The sequence below is a fragment of the Dermacentor variabilis genome, chromosome 6 (genome assembly GCF_050947875.1).
Source record: "Dermacentor variabilis isolate Ectoservices chromosome 6, ASM5094787v1, whole genome shotgun sequence".
NCBI lineage: Eukaryota > Metazoa > Arthropoda > Arachnida > Ixodida > Ixodidae > Dermacentor > Dermacentor variabilis.
The window spans coordinates 186,353,097-186,375,012 of NC_134573.1; the positions used below are offsets into that span (position 1 = coordinate 186,353,097).

The 21,916-nt window shown below is 47.3% G+C and overlaps 1 protein-coding gene across 2 annotated transcripts in view; it reads right to left on the reverse strand.

Moving 5' to 3' along the window:
* Nucleotides 1-4,551, reverse strand: part of LOC142585953 (uncharacterized) — a 39,288-nt gene extending 34,737 nt beyond the window's left edge. Inside the window, exon 1 of one of the 2 annotated variants that reach the window (XM_075697084.1) lies at nt 4,292-4,551. In XM_075697084.1, the coding sequence (XP_075553199.1) occupies nt 4,292-4,433 (142 nt within the window). In that variant the 5' untranslated portion in view covers nt 4,434-4,551. The remainder of the gene's footprint in view (nt 1-4,291) is intronic. The other variant, XM_075697083.1, reaches the window with a different exon arrangement.
* Between the last annotated feature and the right edge of the window lie 17,365 nt (nt 4,552-21,916).

Sequence of the window (21,916 nt, forward strand, 5' to 3'; positions counted from 1 at the left end):
ATCTGATTCTTACGTATTCCTAGTTTCTTCTTCACTGCTTTTAGGCTTCCTCCGTTCCTGAGAGCATGTTGAATTCTATCCATATTATACTTCCTTATGTCACTGTCTTACGCTTGTTGATTAACGTTGAAAGTTCTGCCAGTTCTATTCTAGCGGTAGGGTTGGAGGCTTTCATACATCGGTGTTTCTTAATCAGACCTTTCGTCGCCTGCGATAGCTTACTGGTATCCTGTCTAACGAAGTCACCACCGACTTCTATTGCACACTTCTTAATGATGCCCACAAGATTGTCGTTCATCGCTTCAACACTAAGGTCCTCTTCCTGAGTTAAAGCCGAGTACCTGTTCTGTAGCTTGATCTGGAATTCCTGTATTTTCCCTCTTACCGCTAACTCATTGATGGGCTTCTTATGTACCAGTTTCTTCCGTTCCTTCCTCAGGTCTGGGCTAATTCGAGTTCTTACCATCCATCCTATGGTCACTGCAGCGCACCTTGCTGAGCACGTCCACATCTTCTATGACGCCAGGGTTAGCGCAGAGTATAAAGTCTAATTTCTAGTCTCGCCGTTCGGGCTCCTCCACGTCCACTTTCGGCCATTCCGCTTGCGGAAGAAGGTATTCATTATCCGCATATTATTCTGTTCCGCAAAGTCTACTAATAACTCTCCCCTGCTATTCCTAGTGCCTATGCCATATTCTCCCACTGCCTTGTCTCCAGCCTGCTTCTTACCTGCCTTGGCATTGAAGTCACCCATCAGTATAGTGTATTTTGCTTTCGCTCTACCCATCGCCGATTCCACGTCTTCATAGAAGCTTTCGACTTCCTGGTCATCATGAGTGGATGTAGGGGCGTAGACCTGTACAACCTTCATTTTGTACCTCTTATTAGGTTTCACAACAAGACCTGCCACCCTCTCGTTAATGCTATAGAATTCCTGTATGTTACCAGCTATACTTTTATTAATCAGGAATCCGAACTCCTAGTTCTCGTCGCTCCGCTAAGCCCCGGTAGCACAGGACGTGTCCGCTTTTTAGCACGATATCTGCGTCTTTTGGCCTCCTAACTTCACTGAGCCCTATTATATCCCTTTTAATGCCCTCTAATGCCTCCAATAGCCCTGCTAGACTCGCCTCACTAGATAGCGTTCTAGCGTTAAACGTTGCCAGGTTCGTATTCCAATGGCGGCCTGTCCGGAGCCAGGGATTCTTAGCACCCTCTGCTGCGTCGCAGGTCTGGCCGCCGCCGTGGTCAGTTGCTTCGCAGTTGCTGGGGACTGAGGGCTGGGGTTTGATTGTTGTGTCCATATAGGAGGTTGTGGCCAAGTGCTGCACCAGGGTGGTCAATCCTGCTCTGGTGAGGGAGTGCGTTACCGGTTCTGGTCACCGGGATCAGGCCACACTCCAGGCCTGCTTATGCAATTTTATCAAAACGTGGATTTCTTTTAATCCGGTGGAAATTGATTTTGAATAAGTTCTAATGAATTAATTAGTTTGTCAATGGTAGGATCCCAAAGACCTTATGCATATTCAAGTTTCGGACGTATAAGGGTTGTATAAAGAAGCATTTTTAGGGGTGAAGGGGCGATTGAAAAGTTACGGCGTAGGTAGCCAAGCATGCGGTTAGCATTACGAATTACGTAGTCGGTGCGAACATTCCTAGGTAAGTTCGTAGATATATGCACATCTAAGTATCTATAAGAGTCAACTAATTCCAAGGGAAGATTATTTAGGTAATATGTATGCATGCTGTTAATTATTCGGGATACGCGCATCACTTTACATTTGACAACATTTAGTTGTATTAGCCAATGTTTGCACCAGTTAGCTACACTAATTAGATCAGATTGAAGGTGGTTAGTATCCGCTACATTAGTTATTTCACGAAAGATAACACAATCATCCGCAAATAAGTGAATGTTAGAGATAGTGAGGAAGAGACGTCGTCAATATAAATGAGAAACAAAAGAGGACCGAGTACTGAACCTTGTGGTACACCGGAAGTTACGCTTCGAAGTGGGGAGTTATGGCCATTTGCGGTTACAAATTCAGAGCGACTTGATAGAAAGCATGTAATACAGTTCAAGATGTTAGTGTCAGGGTTCAGCTGATTTATTTTGTAAAGTAAAAGTTAAAAAGCAACAATAAAAGCAACATAAAAAAATTGCGGGTGAAAGGATTTTTCTCATCCGTTAAATGGCAGAGTAGAATATCGACAATCTTGTCCTCAACGTATCCCTTGTTTTTTATTTTTAGTACATAGGTTTACTATTAGCAGGAAGCCCGTATATTTTACACCAATTCTGAAAGCTTGTTTTGACCATTTTCGTCATTAATTTCAATCCTGCATTGTAGTATCAATAATTAAGGTTAAAGAAAGCTTTCTTGCATCAGTGTGGTTAAAATAGAAGTGCCTGTTGTCCCCATTTCTGCGTAACGGGATTAGCAGAGCACCTCCCGGGAAAATTCTTAGCACACTGTGACAATAGAAAGGTATTCGATAAGGTATGCTAACAAAATATTGAGAACTTCGATTGTGGTCCTCTGACTATAAGACGTGCCCTGACAACTTAGTCTTGACTATCAAAGTAGCACCGATTTCTGGATGTTCTCTTTCTTTCTTTCATTTTTTCTTTATTTATTATTTAACGCACTAGTTCCTCTTTATGCCTATATTTACTGATTTCTTGCAACCGACAATAGCTTCATGTTCCGACATATCTGTAAAGGAACGGCTGTTAAACGCTCCTGAACTCTTTAGGTACGTGTTCTTCCCGCGTGTGAACTAAAGCGTGTTCATTGGGGGCGAGCTCCACCTCTGGAAGAGCTGGCGCCACGGTCGGCGTGACGTGCGTTAGGGATCACGTGGGCACAGCGGCCGCGTCGGCTGCTTCGGAAGCGCCGAAGCGAGCTGTGAAAACGAAAGTTTAAAGTCCCACCTGCGCCGCGGTTCTGATTGAGTGTTGAGGCTTTACCGCCTTGGGTGTCTGCTTGACAACATTTGAAAGTACTATAGTAGGTAGGGGCTGCCTTTGGAGGCGTGCAGCACACTGCTCGGTGCCGCAGTGCCGGACGTACACAACGGAGCCCGGTGTCAGTCTTATTCGCACGTAGCTGCAGGACAAGGAGCTGCGTGAAGCTTGGCTTGCGAAACTTTGAACCGGCAGACAGCGATCGGCTACAACTCGGGTATGCAGCAAGCACAGACGCAAGGAAGATTTCTGCTACGGCGCCGGGACTGCGCGATGTTCGGTGAGAAGCAGAAAACGCGCACTGAGACGCTTGCCCGCGCCCGCTGCCCGGCTAATGTCAGCACGGTTTGGTCTATGTACTTGTTGATGCTAGATATATACTGGCATGTTCACTGGAACGAAAAGGGAGCGGTAAGACGCACATTAAAAAAAAAGCATGGCATATGGTCATGTTTGTGTTATGAATTAATGCACTGGATTATGAAAAAGGAGCAGAAGGAATTCGCACGCTGGGAAGACCGATAAACATGCAGTGCGACGCAACTTGAGAAATAATATTGAAATATCCAAGAATTTAGAAGACAAAAAAAAAAGATTGAATCGTCGCGATGGCACATCACAGAAGCCGTAGGCGTCGAAGTCTCTACAATGAAATTATTTTTGAACAGTTCTGATAGCGTCCACACAACAATGGTTGCTAGTGTACTGTCAAATATTCGTATGTTGCGGCCTAAAGCTCACGGCACTGTGCGAAAACGCGCTCCCAGCGAAAGCAAAATATTGTGCGCGGACATGCATGCAGACGCGCAGTCGGTCGCTGCGAACCCGTGTTATCGCTGAATTGAGGCTTCATAATGTTATGCCCCATTTGGTGGTACAGACAGTCCACTATAAGAACATATTTAACATAGTTTACTCTCAGCGTTTTCCTACCTTTCACTCAAGAAGCCGGTTCGGGAGACTCCATCGCGGCGAGCGCGCGCAGTGGCGTTCACTGTACGTATTCGGTAAAGAGATAGCGCCTGTAAACGATTCTGTGCTTTCAGTTTGCCCAAGATTATTATATCGACAGTCAAAAACTTCCCTCGTTTTGAGAGTACCTACATAAATGTCCAGGAGGGCTGCCGCGTGGTGTTTTTATTGAGCGGCGTAAGCGAACCCTATGAGGAGCGCGCCGCGTGATCCCTCATACTACGCAAGGGAGGCGCTTCCGACCGATGGCGACTCCGTAACTCCTCGGCCCCAATAGAAATCATGTGAATAACGAGCGTTTTTCCTTCATTCTGTTGTTGTTCCTTTGTCCATGGAGTAGCATGTTCTCACCTTTCTTGCACTGCGGCTGCAGTGAGCCAGGGTTGATGTTCATCAAATTCTTACGCCACTCGGCGAAAGTGACAGTGCAGCAGGCTTCGGCGAGCAGCGCCAGGACACATGCGAGCCCAACGGCGGAACGGCACGCCTTCATTGCGCAGTCGGAGCGAAGCAGACGGACCAATTCTTGCACACAGCCGATGTATGTCTCACGCGGCAGCCGTGGGCTTCGTTCACTTATACGTGCACTTACGACAGCCAGTAGCGCCGAAACTCTTGCCCCGACCCAATGGATCAATGCCAAAGTGCGCTCTGCTTAAAGCACAGAAGTCGAACGGAGCAAATAGCGCCTGTGTTCCCTCTACACGGATGACGGATGACGCGTCTACCAGTGGCAACCTTCGGTGCAGCATTTCCTAATTTTTTTCTTTATTTATTTCGTTTTTTTCCTCCTTCTTACAGAATTCTGGAATACCTGACTACAGTGCACTCAGAAGGGAGAGAAAAGCGAATGACGGTATGCATGAAGGCCCGCTCCACTCCGCTTTGTTTTCTGCGTAGTGCGCTTCAATATGCCTGTCAATGCAGGTGCTTTCGAACTGGAGCAGCAACTACCAAACACACTGCCAGTGATTAGCAAAGTTCTCATAGACTACGCTCCTTTCAATTGACTCTCTGATTAGCCGTTTGTAAAAGAAAGTTCGGTCGCATTACCAAAAAGAGTATGTATACAACCAACGCCGAGATGAAAGACAAAATTATATGTCATATACGAAACCGCAAGAGAGAAAAACTGGGACACATGAAATGTGCGCTGACGTCACTGTGTACTTCAACGTCCGCCTCGGCGCACGTATGCACCGAGGTGGACATCTTTGGAGTTCTTCAACACAGTGTTCAGTGGTAAGAGATGCAAATTTTTCGGAACGCTCGCACTTAGCCAAAAACTTAAATCTGAATGACACCCTGCATTCAGATTTACTCAGATTACTCATATTCAGCTACTCATAATTTACCGTGAATTCCATGGAAAAATCGTCCGCACCGCATACGCTTTCGCCCTGTGTTCACCGAAGAAGTGCGATGAAGGAGCGGGTTCAGCTAGGTCAAACATCACAGTTTTCAATAGGCGTCACGGCACTATTCGGTGGTATACGCTGGGTAAGCTTACAGCCACTACCTTCCATTGTCCAGGGCTCGCCTCAATGACCTCCTAACTTGTGGCTATGTTCTGTTCAACAGCTTATAAGAGAAAGACGTGACAACTCAGGCAAAATCACCTGTACCGTAGCCAAGGCGTAAACATATTCAGTCTGGGAACACTTCCGCGAAACGCCACTTTCAGCATAGCACTGTAAAAGCAACTGACTCGACAGACGGTATTCTTGCACACAGCATGACTATAAGTTTCTGAGCTCATAAAATGTGTGAATAAGAAGGACCTGTAGTTCTTTTAAATTGATAGAAGGCTTGATATGGTAAGTCAAGCGCGTTGTGTGACTTTTTGTGTGTTCAGTACGCTCGCATTCTTAAGAAAAAGTATGTTGAAGTGTTGCCAAAAAGGCGGTAGGGCTTCTATCTGGCATAACTTGATTAAAATGGTGAACGAGGAGAAAACGGGTTAACCGAGGGGCTGGATTTTTATTAGTCATATCATAAGAAGCCAACAAACACTACCACCAAGGACAACAGAGGGTAAATTACTTGTGCTTGATATTTGAAATAAAGAAACGATAAATTACTGGAAATGAAAGTGGATGAAAAAAGAACTTGACGCAGCTGGGGAATGATCCCACAACCTTCGCAATACGCGTCCGATGCTCTAACTAATTGAGCTACCGCGACGCCGTTTCCCCACCCACTCTCTTGGGTATACCCGCCGTGGTTGCTCAGTGGCTATGGTGTTGGGCTGCTGAGCACGAGGTCGCGGGATCGAATCCCGGCCACGGCGGCCGCATTTCGATGGGGGCGAAATGCGAAAACACCCGTGTGCTTAGATTTAGGTGCACGTTAAAGAACCCCAGGTGGTCAAAATTTCCGGAGTCCTCCACTACGGCGTGCCTCATAATCAGAAAGTGGTTTTGGCACGTAAAACCCCAAATATTATTATTATCTCTTGGGTACTTATGTTTCCTAGTAGAACCCTGGGAGTGTAAGGCAGCGCCACCCCTCGGTTAACCCCTATCTTCTCGTTTATTACATAACGAGGGTCTCGAATCCGGCAACATTGATGCCTTCAGGTAGCATGTGTGGGTTTATTAACCGGTTTCCTTCACCCCCCCCCCCAAAAAAAAATAGACCATGTTCTCGTGAAGCCTGCGGTAGAAAGGATGTTCCACATCCACCGCCAAGGTTTGTAAGTGTCTGCGGCAAGTTGCTTTTTCATCCACTTAGATTTCCATTACTTTATCGTTTCTTAATTTATTTCAAATATCAAGCACAAGTAACTTCCCCTATGTTGTCCTTTGTGTCAGTTTTTGCTGGCTTCTCAGGATTTTATTAAAGTGGTGTATAACATGACGAGTATCAGCCAAGCTGTCATGACTGCATTGCCACACATGCGCAGGGCATCTTTGCGGGTGGCATTTTTTCCTTTGCTAAACTTGGTTGCGTGTGGGCGCCTCTGCCATGTCCACCTCTCTCAGCCCTGCTCTAAAGACTTCAAGCTCCATTGGCAGAAATGCATTCGTAACGGCACGTGTCATGCACACGGTTCTACGGGACTATTTAAGAATCGCCGGTGGTATGCAGCATAATTCTTGTCCTTGAGCTGCATTATTCGAAGAGGTGGACTTTACGAGCGCGAAAAATTGAAACACATACGCAACTAATTAACTTAAATTCATTGCATGATTTTTTAATTAATTACATTACGGCACATATTGCAATTTACGAATTGTATCCCGTTAATTTGCAAGGCATAGCCACTAAGAAAGGAATTTTCGGGATTACACCAATTTCAAGATATTATTCTGAAAGTGCGGGACAATATACATGGGTTTTCCAGTTACTTTTGTACTGCAATGCATAAAAACACGTTTTGTTAAAAAGTAAGTGGAATAAAAGCGCATATTTGCGGTGAGTTTGATGACGCATGTCTGCAAACCGATGTAATTCTGAAAATTCATTCCAAGTGGATTCACCTTGCAAACACACGGGCTACAATTCGTAAATTTCCATATGTGCCGTTAGGTATTTAAGTAGTAAGTTGATTAGCGATAGTTGAAGAATTAGCTGAATATGCATTTTGCATTCTCGTGCTGATAAAGTCCACCTCTTCCAATAATACACCTCAATGACAAGAATTATGCTATCTGCCCCAGGCGATTGTTAAATATTCCGGGACACTTAAAAATTGTCACCCCGTATAATGCAACAACGCCTCACTGCAACTGCTGCAACAGGAGCAAGCGGAAAACAAATCTAGAAAGTGCCCTTCTTTCTCAGTGTTATCATTTGAGGTTGGTTTGCTAGCTCGGACGCCAGTATTATTACATCCGTCGCTAGAAAGAAGATGTGTGCGACGCGTTCGTCATGATGGTGCGTAGAGTTCGGCGTTACAATTTCGGACACAAGCCATCGTCTGTCATATTTTGACAAATACTCAAAGGACAAGCTGCGACAGGCTTTGCCATCGAGCCGGTATTATGACCCTTCAGTATACAATATCAGGACGCCCTTTCATGGGAAATATTCTGCTTGTGAAGTACGCACCAATGTGCTCAATATGAACACAGAAACAAGTCTATAAACACGCGTACGTTAACCTTGCACGCACCGAACGGCTCTCTCGCTTCTCTCTCTCTTCACTGACACGCCCCCTAACACCCCCCCCCCCCCCCCAGGGCCGTAGATATATACACTGCAAGAGGTTGAATTGTCTGTTGCGAATGCGTTTGTTTTGCCTTGAACGTTGACGTCAATCGTACTTTTTACAGCGAAGCTGTTAGCCACTACTTGGTCGGCATTTTTCGTGCCCGCCTCCACCAGCACAAATGTGGGCCGATTCCGGCGGCAGTGCAGGGCCAGGAGCAGTGGCTCGATCGTGCCCCCGTACGGCAGACGCTTCAAGCAGTCAGCAAAGTGAAGGGAACAGGACGCGCATTCTTTGGAATCACGCATACAACACACAGAACAGCATACGTTTCAGTAAAGAACAAGCGCAAAACTAAAATCCGAACCGCATAATTGATGACAAGGCACTCCTGATAACAATGCGAAGCACGTAGCGCTCGCCGCATACGTTTCCCGGTAAAGATTGCTGTTGCGGAAACTGCCGCGCAGACAGCAACTTGCGAGGTGGGGAGTGACGTCCCTAGCCTTTCGCATACAAAAGAACCAACCTAGAAACTGAATTCAACGCTGTAGCAGCACCGCTATGGGCGACGGCGTGCTGTCAAAATTACCATTACTCTAATTTACCATTACTACAACTACTCTAAAGAAGTAAAGAACTGCATAAACCCTTCACAAGTTATAGTGGTAGTTTTAAAGAGCTTTGCTGGACATCTACTTTCGCAGGGCCGGGATGAAGAGTCAAGTCTTTTCTTTTGGCATTCTTGTAAAAGTGCTTTAGAATATAAATAACAAGCTTTGGTGCATAAATAAAGGCGAATCAAGGGCCGAATGTACCTTTACTTTGGTGGTTATGCGTTGGTATTAAATGTAACAAAGAGATTCTTGTACAAAGGAATGAACTATGCAAATACAAACTTCCATATTTTGATCACACGCAATAACTAGCACGAAGGAAAGCACTACCATATTTAATATGCCCTTATAAGTGTCCAGGCTGCTGACTTTGTTTTCTAGGCAATTACGCAGCGATAAAACAAATTATACGTAAATGTTCTAATTGCAGCAAACATACGTCATCTATTGAAGAATTTTTTAAATAAACGAAACCTTGCCAACATTTATATGCCTACTTTTCTAACCGTTAGGCCACGAACACGCGTGTAATTCTCTCGTGCCAACGCCAACTACCTCTTTGATATGATCGCCGCCTGTTTATAGTGAAGACGATTTCCATGCTATGTCACATACCTACAGCGGGGCCAAAAAGCACGCGGCACATTTAAAATAATTTATAATAGACGAAGACGGACGGACGGAAACAACTTTAATGAGAAAAGCAGCTGCGAGGTTGCCAGCCCGGCTCAGGCCACCCGGGCATTATGTGCGGTGACGATTAGCCTTTGCACCGATGCCCGGGGCCTCTGAATTGCCCATAGTTGGTAGTGTTGTTCCGAGCTAGTCAGAGCGCTTAGCCATCGCTCCTCGACAAGATCCGGTTCTATGTTGTCTTCGACATATATTGCTCTGATCTCTGTGCATTTCGATAAGATGTGTGTCATATGACTGCGTGTTCGTGCTTGCACAGCTTGCCGCTCGCGTCTGGGTATTGTCTGGAATTTACTCTAAATGTGGTGGGTTTCGGAACGTATTGGTTTGCAACCTTCTTCAATCTGTTTTTTGAGACCTGTCGAGTTGTTTGTTCGGTTGTGGGTATGCTTCTCTTCGTTTCGTATGGTGTGTCAGTATGTCGGGGTACGTGACCAGCCTGTCCCTGTCGTCTTGTTTCGCTACTTCGTCGTCGTCGCCTCCTCCGTGTTCTCCGTCTCCTCCGCCGCAGTCCTCCCCCCTTCCCCAGGTGTTGCGGGGTGTTGGGCCGTCACTGTCCGAGCCCCAGTGGGTTAGTTGTCACCCGTCTCAGTGGGCCTTCTCGTTGAGGGTGGGAGGAGCGCTCGGGTATTCTGTGGTTAATTCTCCCGTATGTGCCGGTATCCATTTGAGGCATTTGGGTGTGATTTTGCCATTCTTGAAGTCTCCTGCTCTGCGGTTCAGAATTTTGGCTGCCTCGATGGAGACCCAGCCCTTTGTGAAGTTCCTAATGGCCGTCTTGGAGTCGCAGGTTATTGTTCTGTCTTGTTGCCGACTGTTGATTACAGGCAATGCGATTGCCGTTTCTTCCGCTGCCTCTGACAATCTGGTCCTTACGGAGCCCGCAGTCACGGTCTTTCCTTTCGTGCATATGACGAAGAGTGAGGTACCCTTGTCAGCATGGAAGACCAGGAACGTCGTAGAAACGCCTGCAAGGGTTAAAACAGAATAGGTTGCTAAGACGCAAAATCGCGGAACTAAACAAGAACATCGAAACACACTGCGCCCAGTTATGCAATCAGGATTTGGACGAGGTATGCGATGCCATGGACGGCAGCATCAACACGGGCAACACATTGAAGATTCTCAAAGACCTGCTCTATCCGCGGGGACCAAGACAGCGGCGAAAGCGGAAATGACCAAGCTCAGACACAAGTACAAAGGAAACATCCGAGAGATCAGTGATTAAATCGTCAGTCTGTACCTTGAGAGACCTCCAGCCGTTGAACAGCGGAACTAATCGGCCACCCCCCAACGAGGACTTCGAGAGAGACTTCTCCCAGAAAGTAATCAAGGCATTTCTGCAGACCATCAAGACTAAGTCGGCTCCGGGCCCCGACAAAGTGACCAACAAGATACTCCTGAACCTAGACGACCAGGCAACGAGCCACTTGACAGACTGCATCAACGAGTGCTGGCGGAAAGGGGGTCCGTCGTGTTGCCAATGCTCTTCAACCTCGTCTTTATCGGACTATCGGAAAAACTGGAGCGGACAGAACACATTAATCAAACTGTTTTTGCAGACGACATTACGATTATGACCATGAAGGACGCAAGCGAGGGCGATATAGAGAACAGACTTCAAGGAGTGGTGGAGGCAATCGAAAATCATCTGGAGGGCACCGGACTAGAATGCTCGCCGGAGAAATCGGAACTGCTGCTCTAACGCCCCAGGAGGCTAGGTAAACCGTCCAGAGACGCAGCGGAACCACACAAAAGGGGAATCAGAATTATCGCGAGAAAAGGCACGGAGATACCCATGGTCCAAAAGATTACAGTCCTGTGTCTCTGGATCAAATCCAGGGAAGAAACGCGGAAACCATAGGGTGCCTGGAAAAGAAAGTCACGGTGACCGTTCGGCTAATACAGAGTCTCCAACAACAGAAGGGGCACTAAAGAAAGAAACGTCGTACGGCTCGTCCAGTCTTCGCGATCAGCCACGTCGCGTACGTGGCGGCATTCGTGCACTGGAACAAAGCTGAGAAAGACAAGGTCAACGCGCTCATTAGAAAAGCGTACAGAACGGCACTGGGTTTCCCGCAATACACATGAAGCGAAATGTTACTACAACTCGGGGTACATAACATTCTGGACAAAATCGTGGAAGCCCAGAAGACCGCGCAATTCGAAAGTCTCTGCGGAACCAAGGCGGGAAGAGAAATCATGGAAAAGATCGGCATAAGTTACCACCGAATGAAGTGCCCCAAGACATAGATTTGCCCGGACGTGCAAGCCGCAATAAACACGGAAAACATCCCGAAAAACATGCACCACATGCACAATGTCGAGAGAAGAAAATGCCGCGCGAAAACGATCCTCAAAAACCACTGCGCGTGGGGAGTGCTCTTCGTAGATGCCGCCCCCGAAACAGGGGCGACAATGGTGGTATCGGCGGTGACGCGGGCACTTCCCTCTTCGCAATGGCGGTCGTAGACACGAAAGGAAAGACTGTGACAGCGGGCTCCGTAAGGACCAGATCGTCGAAGGCAGCGAAAGAAATTGCTATCGCATTGGCTGTAATCAACGGCCGGTAACAAGACAGAACAATAATCAGCGGCTCTGAGACGGCGATTAGGAACTTCACAAAGGGCTGGGTCTCCACCGAGGCAGCCAAAATCCTGAATAGTAGAGCAGAATACTTCAAGACAGGCAAAATCACACTGAAATACCTCAAATGGATCCTGGCACATATGGGAGAAGTAACCACGAATGCCCCTCCCAACCTCAACGAGAAGGCCCAGCAAGCCGCGCGAGAACTTACCCACCGCGGCTCGGACAGTGACGGCCCAACACCCCGCAACAGCCAGGGAAGGGGGTAGGAATGCGGCGGAGGCGATGGAGAACTCGGAGGAGGCGACGACGACGAAGTTGAGCCTAATCCGGGTCCTTCTACTGAAGACAGTCTTAAGATCATACGCGACGACATACGAGACCTCAAGCAAACAACGAATAGTAATCTTAAAGGGACACGAAAGCGAAACAATAAATCAGTTTAGACTAATAAAGCATTGTCTGAGAGCCCCGCAGGCAGTTATTTCAAAAAATAGTTGGATTATTAGGCGAGAAAATGAAGGTGCAAGTATCCGTATTTGAATTTCGCGCCGAGACACCAGCGCCTTTACGTCAGCGTGACGTCAGGGATTCCAAAGTATGTTTTCGCATTTGGGCCGCGTTGACTGAATAAAGGCTCCGAGAAACTTCCCATATTTAATATTTGCTTCCTTTAGAACCCATGGTAGTCAATCTGTACCGCTATATATAATTAGCAGGCCCTAGAACATGCCATCAAAATCCAAGACGTCACAGCCCCCAGGTGCGGGAACTTGAGTAGGCGTCGCCACTCGTTTTTCGTTCTTACGCTTTTTCTGGCATACCAAACGTCTTATCGTTGTAAGAGTAGTGTTTTTCGTGTTGTAGAACGGTAATTTACTGATGCAGAAGAAATTATTTTTCACTTTAGTGTCCCTTTAAAGAGCCTATCGACAAGCTGAATGCCATTGACAGGAAAATGGATAACATAGCTTCAACGGTCACCAAATATACGAGTAAAGTTGATGCCTTGCAAGAGACAGTTGGCAGCTTACTTTTGAAGATTGACGACCTCGAGAACCGAAGCAGACGTAGTAACCTCATCATTTTTGGAGTAAAGGAAGCAAAAGGGGAGCATATTGCCTCTCTTGAGCGGACAGTATCGAAAGATATCCTTGACGACCTGTTGAAGCTGCCCAACGTGGACATTGAACGAATCAATAGAATCGGTGAATCGGTAAGCCAACATAGACATAACGTGTCGTCCAGTTATTCTCAAACTTGTTGATGGGAGAGACAAATTTAGGATGATGAAAAACTGTGGTAAATTGCGAGATACGGAATTCAGTACTTCGAAGGACTTTTCGCCTAGGGTACAGTCTATCCGCAAGAAGCTTTGGGCAAGTACTAAAGTAAGCAGGTCCAATGGGGATAAGGTCATCCTTGTTTTCGACAAGGTTAGAATCAATGGAACCCTCTACTTTTGAAATGAGGCGCGGAACGAACTTGTTCAGTCTACTAGGCAATGACCACGCTCTTGGGATGACTGCACCCAACAGTGCAATCCAAACAACCCCCCACTGCAGCCGATAGTTTCTCACGACCGAAGAGATTTTTCCTTAATGAAAACGAATGTCAACGCTAGAAGCATTGTAAATAAAAGCGACGATCTGGAAGGTTTACTCATTGCTTACGATCCTGACATGGCTTCAGAGACTTGGCTTCACGATACCATAGATGATGCAGATGTTGTACCTGTAACGCATGAAATTATACGTCATAATCGCTGTTCAAGAGGGGGAGGTGTGGCACTTCTGATGAAGAAAGGCACTCAGTGTACGCTGGTCCCACACAATAAGCAGTTTGAAATGGTGTGGATAGCTGCCAAACTTTCAGGCCAGAACGCACTTATCGGAGCTGTCTATAGACCACCCAATGCTGACATTTCTATGCTGGAGGCACTACACGACTTTCTGTACGATAACAAAAAGTGCCACAGTTGCGTTTTAATGAGTGGCGACTTCAACATGTCTAATATAGAATGGGACTTGATGTGTGCAACTTCAACATGCCAACACGCGGATCTGTTGCTAGACATTGCATATGCCTTCGATCTACACCAGGTAGTGCATACCCCAACGCGCCAGACTGCCGTATCAAGTTCGATTCTCGACCTCGCCTTCATATCCGAAAATGTCAGTCAACTAGGTTATAGTGTCGATATCGGGCCCGGTATATCGGACCATTTCTATGTCCTTTTTAAAAGCCAACTGTGGCGTAAAGCTGAGCGCAGCAAGCCGAGGCCATACTATGATTTTAATAATGCGGACGACGTGGCTCTGCGGAGCTCCGCCCTCCTCGACGTCCCTTCGTGGGAGGCTTAGGCCCGGCCATCATAAAGTGCTGGTTCTACAAAAAAAGTTTATTCCTCCTCCTCCTCCTCCTCCTCCTCAGCATATTGGATTTCTTAGAACAAGACTATGGGCGCTATAACGTAAAACTATTCCAAACTTTTCTATTCCAATTCTGCTATAAGCCCTCCACGATTGGTCAAAAACTTTTTCGACCACGCCCACTTCGCCTGTCTGTCACGCGACGTCACGAAAACCGCGATACCTCCCCATCTGGTATGATGTGTACACACTGATTATGCATGATTTAACAGAAAAAAGAAAAACAGTTATTTCTGATTCGATGCCTTTTCTCCATTAGCCGTCGGCTATTGGTAAAAAGTTTTCGGGCTGCACCCACTTCACCTTCCTGTCACGTGACGTCACAAAACCGCACAAACTCACCGCGTCAAAGTGACGTGTACGCGATAAAGATGCATTAATATGCCGAACAAAAGTGAATTTTCTTCGGAATAGCCGCAGGCTGCCCCGTTCCGAAAGGAATAAAAGATGGCTGCCGCCGATCTGGCTACTCGCACCTGCCGGAGAGCATGGGTGTATTTGCGTATAATAAAACTTCTTGCGTGGCCGTGTAACGTTTTCGAGCCATTTAGGCACGTTTACCACCTCATTCTGCCAACTATTCTTTGCTGAGGGTCAGTTTTAGCGTCATTCTTAAGCTTCCGTTGCATGCCGCCGTGATTTTCAACCAGCCGCCACAAGCTAAGTAGGGGAAAGCCGACCAATCGCACACGCCGGCACCACCCTCTTCATCAGGTTATCTATTTTCAGTGCACTGTCTCTGCGCCAGTGAATCCCTCTCCACTTGAGCGTTCTCCTCGCCTCGTGTCAACCAATTAGATACGACAAGCCGCTCAGCGTAGGCAACGTCATTCGTTTTTCAAGCAAACAAAAGTGACCTCCTATGAGCGAGGAGAGCGTTTGATTGGTCTGTTCAGACAACCCTGCGGGTGACCGCCCGGTGCTTGCGTCGGCGGTTACGCAAATTTGACGTCAGGAGATTGGACTATGATTTCTTTTTACAGTGTCACAGAAACTTTACAACTGTGAATAGTTTGTGGCTGCACTTCAAATGTGTGGTGCGTCATTGCATGAATAAATATATCCCGAAAAAACATAAGAGCGAACGTTGAAGACCCTGGATAACACGCGAAATCATTCATATAAAGCGGCGCGTAAAACGACTATCGTCTAAAAACAAGAGAGATAGCGGCACCTTGGCTGAGCTGCGATCGGATTTGCGTTCAAAAATAAAATCTTCCAGATTCACTTTTTTTAACTTCAAAATGCACAACTTCCTTTCCAGCGATCCGAGAAAGTTTTGGCTTCACTTGACGCAAAAGAAGGAACCAGTTAATAAATTGAAAATACACGATAAGGACGTCACTGACCAAACTTGTATAGCAACGGCATACAACGACTATTTTTCGTCCGTTTTTCTGCGCAGTGCCGATAACAATATAGATTTCAGCCACGCAACTATGTATGAACTTTCAGAGCTAATAATCACAGAAGAAGGTATTTTTTCAGCATTGCTTTGCTCAGGCATTAGGAAATCTTCGGGGCCCGATGAAATCCTAAAAGCATTTTTGTTTAGATACGCGGAGTGGTGTGCCAAGTATCTTTATATTATTTTTAGCAAAAGTTTGGAGAAAGGAGAAGTTCCTTCTGACTGGAAAATAGGCAAAATTATACAGATACACAAGACTGACGTGAAGCTTACAGTAACTAACTATCGCCCGGTGTCGTCGTTGTGCACAGCTAGCAAAGTATTTAAACATTTCCTTTTCAAACATTTAAGCAGCTTCCTAGAAGGCAACAATTTTTTCATGAACAGTCAGCACGGATTCAGGCGTGGCCTTTCAACAGTGACACAGTTACTCCACATTACTAATGATTTGTTTGCAGTTCTCGATAATAGAGGACAGGTCGACATAATCTTTCTAGACTTTGAAAAAGCCTTTGACCGCGTTTCGCATTCCAAAATGATATTAAAACTAAAGCACCTCTTTAGAAATGGGCGTATTCCGAGGTGGCTTGACTCTTACCTAACGCAACGCCAACAATGTGTTCAAATAGGTGACACTGAATCATCAATGCTTCCAGTCCTTTCAGGCGTACCTGAAGGGTCCGTCCTTGGACCATTACTTTTTTCTTGTTTATCGGAATGATATCTCACTTGACACTGCTGTACAATGCCGATATTTTTGCGGATGACTGCGTTGTTTATCATGCCATTCAAACTAAAGATGATCAACTACTCTTGAGCAATTATTTAACATCAATTTCTAACTGGTGCCAGACCTGGAAAATGAGCCTAAATATCCTTAAGTACTCCCAAATGACCGTAACAGAAAAGAAGAGTCCACTATCGCATGCATACAAAATTAACGACGTTGGCGTTACTCTTGTCGATACGTTTAAACATCTGGGGATTGAAATATCTCGCGATTTAAGATGGAGTGCGCCCATAAAAAACATGTTTTTGTCAGCCTCAATAAGACTATGGTTACTTCGACAACATCTGAAGCACTGTACAAGCAAGACAAAACTAGTTGGTTATTCTTCCCTGGTGCGTCCTCTACTTGAATATGGGAATGTCGTTTGGGACCCGCACACTAAGACTGATACAGTTAGGCTGGAAAAAGTACAAAAAAGAGCACTCAGGTTTATTTTTAATGCCTACGGAAGACAAGTGTCACTATCTGATCTCCGTTCAAGGTCTGGCCTTCCAACACTGGAGGAATGCCGTAAGCTACACCGTCTGAAGATGCTTTACACAATAGTCAACGGCCAAACTAAAATGAATTTTGACAAATACTTACAATTTAACACGTGTAGAAGTACCCGCGGAAAGGACGAACTTACCCTTATTGCACCTCAGGCTAGAACTATCGCTTATCAATTTTCATTTTTTCCTAGAACGATAAGAGCATGGAACAGGCTTCCACAAGAGGTAACGAACAAGCGTACTGTCAACTCTTTCTTATCCGCTATTTCTCAGTTGTGAGCGAAGCACGCAATTCCTTTCGTACCGAATTTTTATTCAACTCATGTCATTAGTTTTAGAGATATTGTTCTGTGCAGTAGCGTACAAGTATGATCTGTGTTGCACTGTGTGTGAGCGTGCTGTGTTCGAATTTTATTTTGACATTTTCTTTGCTTGTACAGTGTCCCTTTTTATTTTCTATGTACCACTTCTGCTTTGGCTGCCAAAAAGCAGCTCGCAGTATCTTCAAATTAATAAAATAAAAATAAAGTAGGGAAACAAGACGACATGGACAGACTGGTCACGTACCACGACATACTGACACACTATACAAAACAAAGGGAAGCATACCCACAATCCCACAAACAACTCGAAACGTCTCAAGAAACAGATTGGAGAAGCTTGAAAACCAGACCGTTCCGAAACCCAGCACATTTAAACAGAGTAAATTCAAGACAATACCCTGACGCGAGCTGCAAGCTCTGCAAGCACGAACACGCAGACATGGAACACACCTTATAGAAGTGCACAGAAATCAGATCAATATATGTAGAGGACAACATAGAACCGGACCTTCTCGAGGAGCACCCGCCGTGGTTGCTCAGTGGCTATGGTGTTGGGCTGCTGAGCACGAGGTCGCGGGATCGAATCCCGGCCACGGCGGCCGCATTTCGATGGGGGCGAAATGCGAAAACACCCGTGTGCTTAGATTTAGGTGCACGTTAAAGAACCCCAGGTGGTCAAAATTTCCGTAGTCCTCCACTACGGCGTGCCTCATAATCAGAAAGTGGTTTTGGCACGTAAAACCCCAAATATTATTACTATTCTCGAGGAGCGATGGCTAAGCGCTCTGACTAGCCCGGAACTGCACAACCAATTGTAGGCTATCCAGCGGGCCTGGGCAGCGGTGGAAAGGCTGTGCCTCACCACATATAATGTCTGGGTGGCCTGAGCCCGGGCTCGCAAGCTCGCAGGTCCTCTTCTTATTAAAGTTTTTTTCCGTCCGTCCGTTTCTGGATATATTTTTTGGTTTGTACGTGATGCGCGAGCCTGCTGTCCATCCGCGGATGGTGAGTACCACCGTTGTCGTCGTCTTCTCGTCCAGCATCCAGTCGTCCTGCTCCATCTCGGTCGTGGCCTTTTCTGCGTCTCGTAGCAGCTCCCCGTTCCATTCATCTATGTATCTTATAGGTCTTTGTTCTTTTTCGTCTCTGATTTTGCGGAATTTGTCCCGGTCTACTAGCCTGAAGTTAATCTTTATTGCCTTCGTGACGCGAGCCTCTCCTGGGGCTATACTGAGCATCCAAGATCCCAAGATCGCTCCCAAGATCCTCAAAAGTGTTCTCCCAGGTGATTCTCCCGCCGCTCCTACACAGTGTTAGGTCCGGTGTGGTGTCCCTATGGGGGCCCGCACCCAGTCTTCTGTCCGAGGCCGACTCGTTCAAAAAGGTTAGGCCGACCTTTTGTATGAGGTCAGTCAGGTCCTTTCTCTTCTTGTACAAGTGCCCACATCCCCGCGATGGTCATCGTTTCATTATTTAAATCTTCGAAATTGTGTTAGGCCTTTTTTGGCCGGGCTGCTGTACATGTTCAGGATGAAAGTGGTGCTCTCCTCATTACTGCGTGGTACGACTTCTATGAGGATGTGGCTAATGTCCGTAATTTCCCTCTTAATGTGCGGGATGGCGACCAGTCCTTTTTTGACTAAAGTGGTCACGACTCTGTCCCTCCCCGTCTCTTGTGCGTTGGCTGTGGGTAGCGTACGCGGCAGTTTTGGCGTGGTCGAATGTTTCCTGAAGAATTATTTCGTTGGACATTTTTCTTTTTGGGATCGTTGTAATGTGTCGTGTCGTCTTTTTTTTTACTTGAGAAGCTACGGCAGTTCCACTGCCAGATGACGAGTCTTCCCTTTTTGGTGCCCGCCATCTTTACGAAATCTTCTCCAGCTGTGCGAGCCGCCTGTCGTACTTTAGGGTCTGCGCCTTCCTCTCTGCCTCGCTGTCACTAATGCGCGCCGCCAGCATCTCGAGCATTTTCTCCATTTTGTCTGAGAGCTTCTTGAGCATGTCCTCAAAGACGTTGGTTCCTTTTTTTTGTGCTAGGTCGTGGTCTCTTGACCTCCTGTACTGAACTGACCTGTTCGTTGGTCTTGGTCTCCGGGATCTTTCGCTTCGCGCCCAGTGAGTGTGCTACCTCTATTAACATCTCCACCTCCCCCTCCATGTCTTCGCCTCCGCTTCGCCTCCGTCTTCGCCTTTGTATTTCGTATTTTGTATTTTGTATTTCGGTCTGTATTTTGGTAAGTATTTTATTAAGTGTTTCCTGTATTTTCTCTATTTTTCTTTTTTTTTTCTTAAGTCGGTGTTCTGCGTTTTTTCTCGCTTTATCAAGCTCCTGCCCGAGTAGTTGGTTTTCCGTTCTATATTCCTTCACGCGTTCCTCTGTTTTCGTACTTGCCCCTATCGTTACTGGTATTGCCGGACCTTCCCGATTCGCGATTGGCCACTACGTCTGACCAGCTCACTTTTGCTGGTGTTGTCTGTTCTTGCTTGTTCCCCTTCGTTTCGGGCTTTTTCCCCCTCCATGCGGATCTCGATCCGCGCCCGGTCCTTTCTCTGTTCCTGGACTTGGGCCTCGAGGTCGGTGGTCCCCACGCTCCCGGCCTAGACCTGGATCTGGACTTGGATCTGGGTAGTGTGTGGCTGCTTTCCCCGGCGTCGTGGTCTTGTGAGCCGGCTACCGGCAGGACTTCTTCCTTGTTTCTTCTCGCTGACGGTCTTCTTAGTTTGACCATGTACGGCGTCTTGTATTTAGCCCTGCAAGTCCAGTCCGCCGTGGGGTGCGCTTCTCCGCAGAGCTTACATTTGAGTGTGCATTCCTGGTCTTTGCCGGGTTTTTGGCACCGCATGCCGGGCACAGCTTGTCGTCGCGTCTGGGGCACACATCTGCTCTGTGTCCGAGCCTGACGCACTCTTTGTAAAACTCGATTTGTTTCCGACAGAGGGAGACTCTCATCATGATGCTGTTGAAGTGCGCCCACGTGGGGACCCTGCTGCCCTCGTACCGTAGTATCACGGTGGTCATGCTGTCCAGTCTCTTGGCGTACGCCAGGGAAGGGTACCTCACCTTCAGCAGTGTGTGCACGAGCTGGTCTTGTATGTATTTCGAGGGAATGTTGCGGATTATCCCCTTGCCCATCTGTTCTGGTGCCGAGACGTACGCGTTGGTCGTGTGCTTCCTCCCGTTGATTGTTAATTCCTTGATTTTGGCGACTTTGGTCGTCGTCTTCTTATCCGGTGTGCTTATCTCCAGGATGTTTTGCTTGGGGTTGGGGCAGATCATGACGATTTCGTCGCTGCTTGTTCCTGCTTTATTGCGTATCACCTCGCCTAGCCTGGCGCTGCATGTATTTCTAATGTTCAGCCCGTCCCTCGGTCTGACGATTATTTTGATGTCGTCTCTAGGTAGCCTGGCTATCTTGCTTGCTCTTAAAATCTTGTTCACTATGCTCTTCCCGCTCCTGCGCGTCGGGCTTCTCGAGCGGGTGCCCTGCTTGTCTGCCTCTTCGGTAGCGTTCGTGCGGCCCTTTCTTCTGTGCGCAACTTCGATCCATCCATCCGCGTCGCCGTCCTTGGCTCATCTTGTGGGATCATTTTTTTCTTCTCTGGCCTTGGTATTCGGGGTTTCGCCCATTTCTGTCTCGTCTGCCTCCATTTCGGAGGTGCTTCCGATTCTCTGGTTTACAGTGCGACACCGTTTTCCGCTTTGCCGGGGGCCGGTAAAGGTCCGCTAGTCTTAGTCGGCGTTAAGCTTAGCTGTGTTTCTCACTTCGAAAAACCTTAAAGAAAGGTCGCTCACCCCGAGTCTCGGTGTCTCTGGGTACGGGTCGATTTGCTCTATCCGATGGTGGCCGGTTTTTATGTAGTTGTTGTGCCGAAGAATGTGCACCCGGTGCATGACGTGCAAAGACGTATACGCAGGGCGGTAGCAATCCTCGAGAAGCATGGCCGCTGTAGTTACCAACACAACACAAATCGCGGTGGACGGAGCTGGGGATCACGCGGACGCCGACTGCGATGTCAAGGAGTTTCCGGCAGCGTACAGAGAGGTGCTTGGCCACTATAGGAAAGAACGAAGAAAATATCCACAATCGCGCGGGCGCCTAGACAGGTCCCAGGCAGTCGACCTGAGACGGTTGCAGACGGGCACTTTCACCAACTCCTACCACCTGCACCGCCTGTGGCCCGCGCTGCACCCGTCGCCCGGCTGCCCGTGGTGCGAGCACGAACGGGCCGATATGGCACATGTGCTTTAGCAGTGCCAACGCCATGAACAAGGACAAGGAGGAAGGAAGAAGACAACATCAGGACCCTCTGAAGCGGGGCGCCTCAGTGAGAGATGGCAAGCCGCCCTCCTGAGCGGGGCACCCGAAGACCAGGAGTGGGCCGTCCAGCGGGCCAGGGCCGTTGCCGAGGATCTCGAAAGATTTTCCTCGGGCAATGGACCCCTGGCAGCCTAGCCCCGGTCACCAACACCAATAACCGC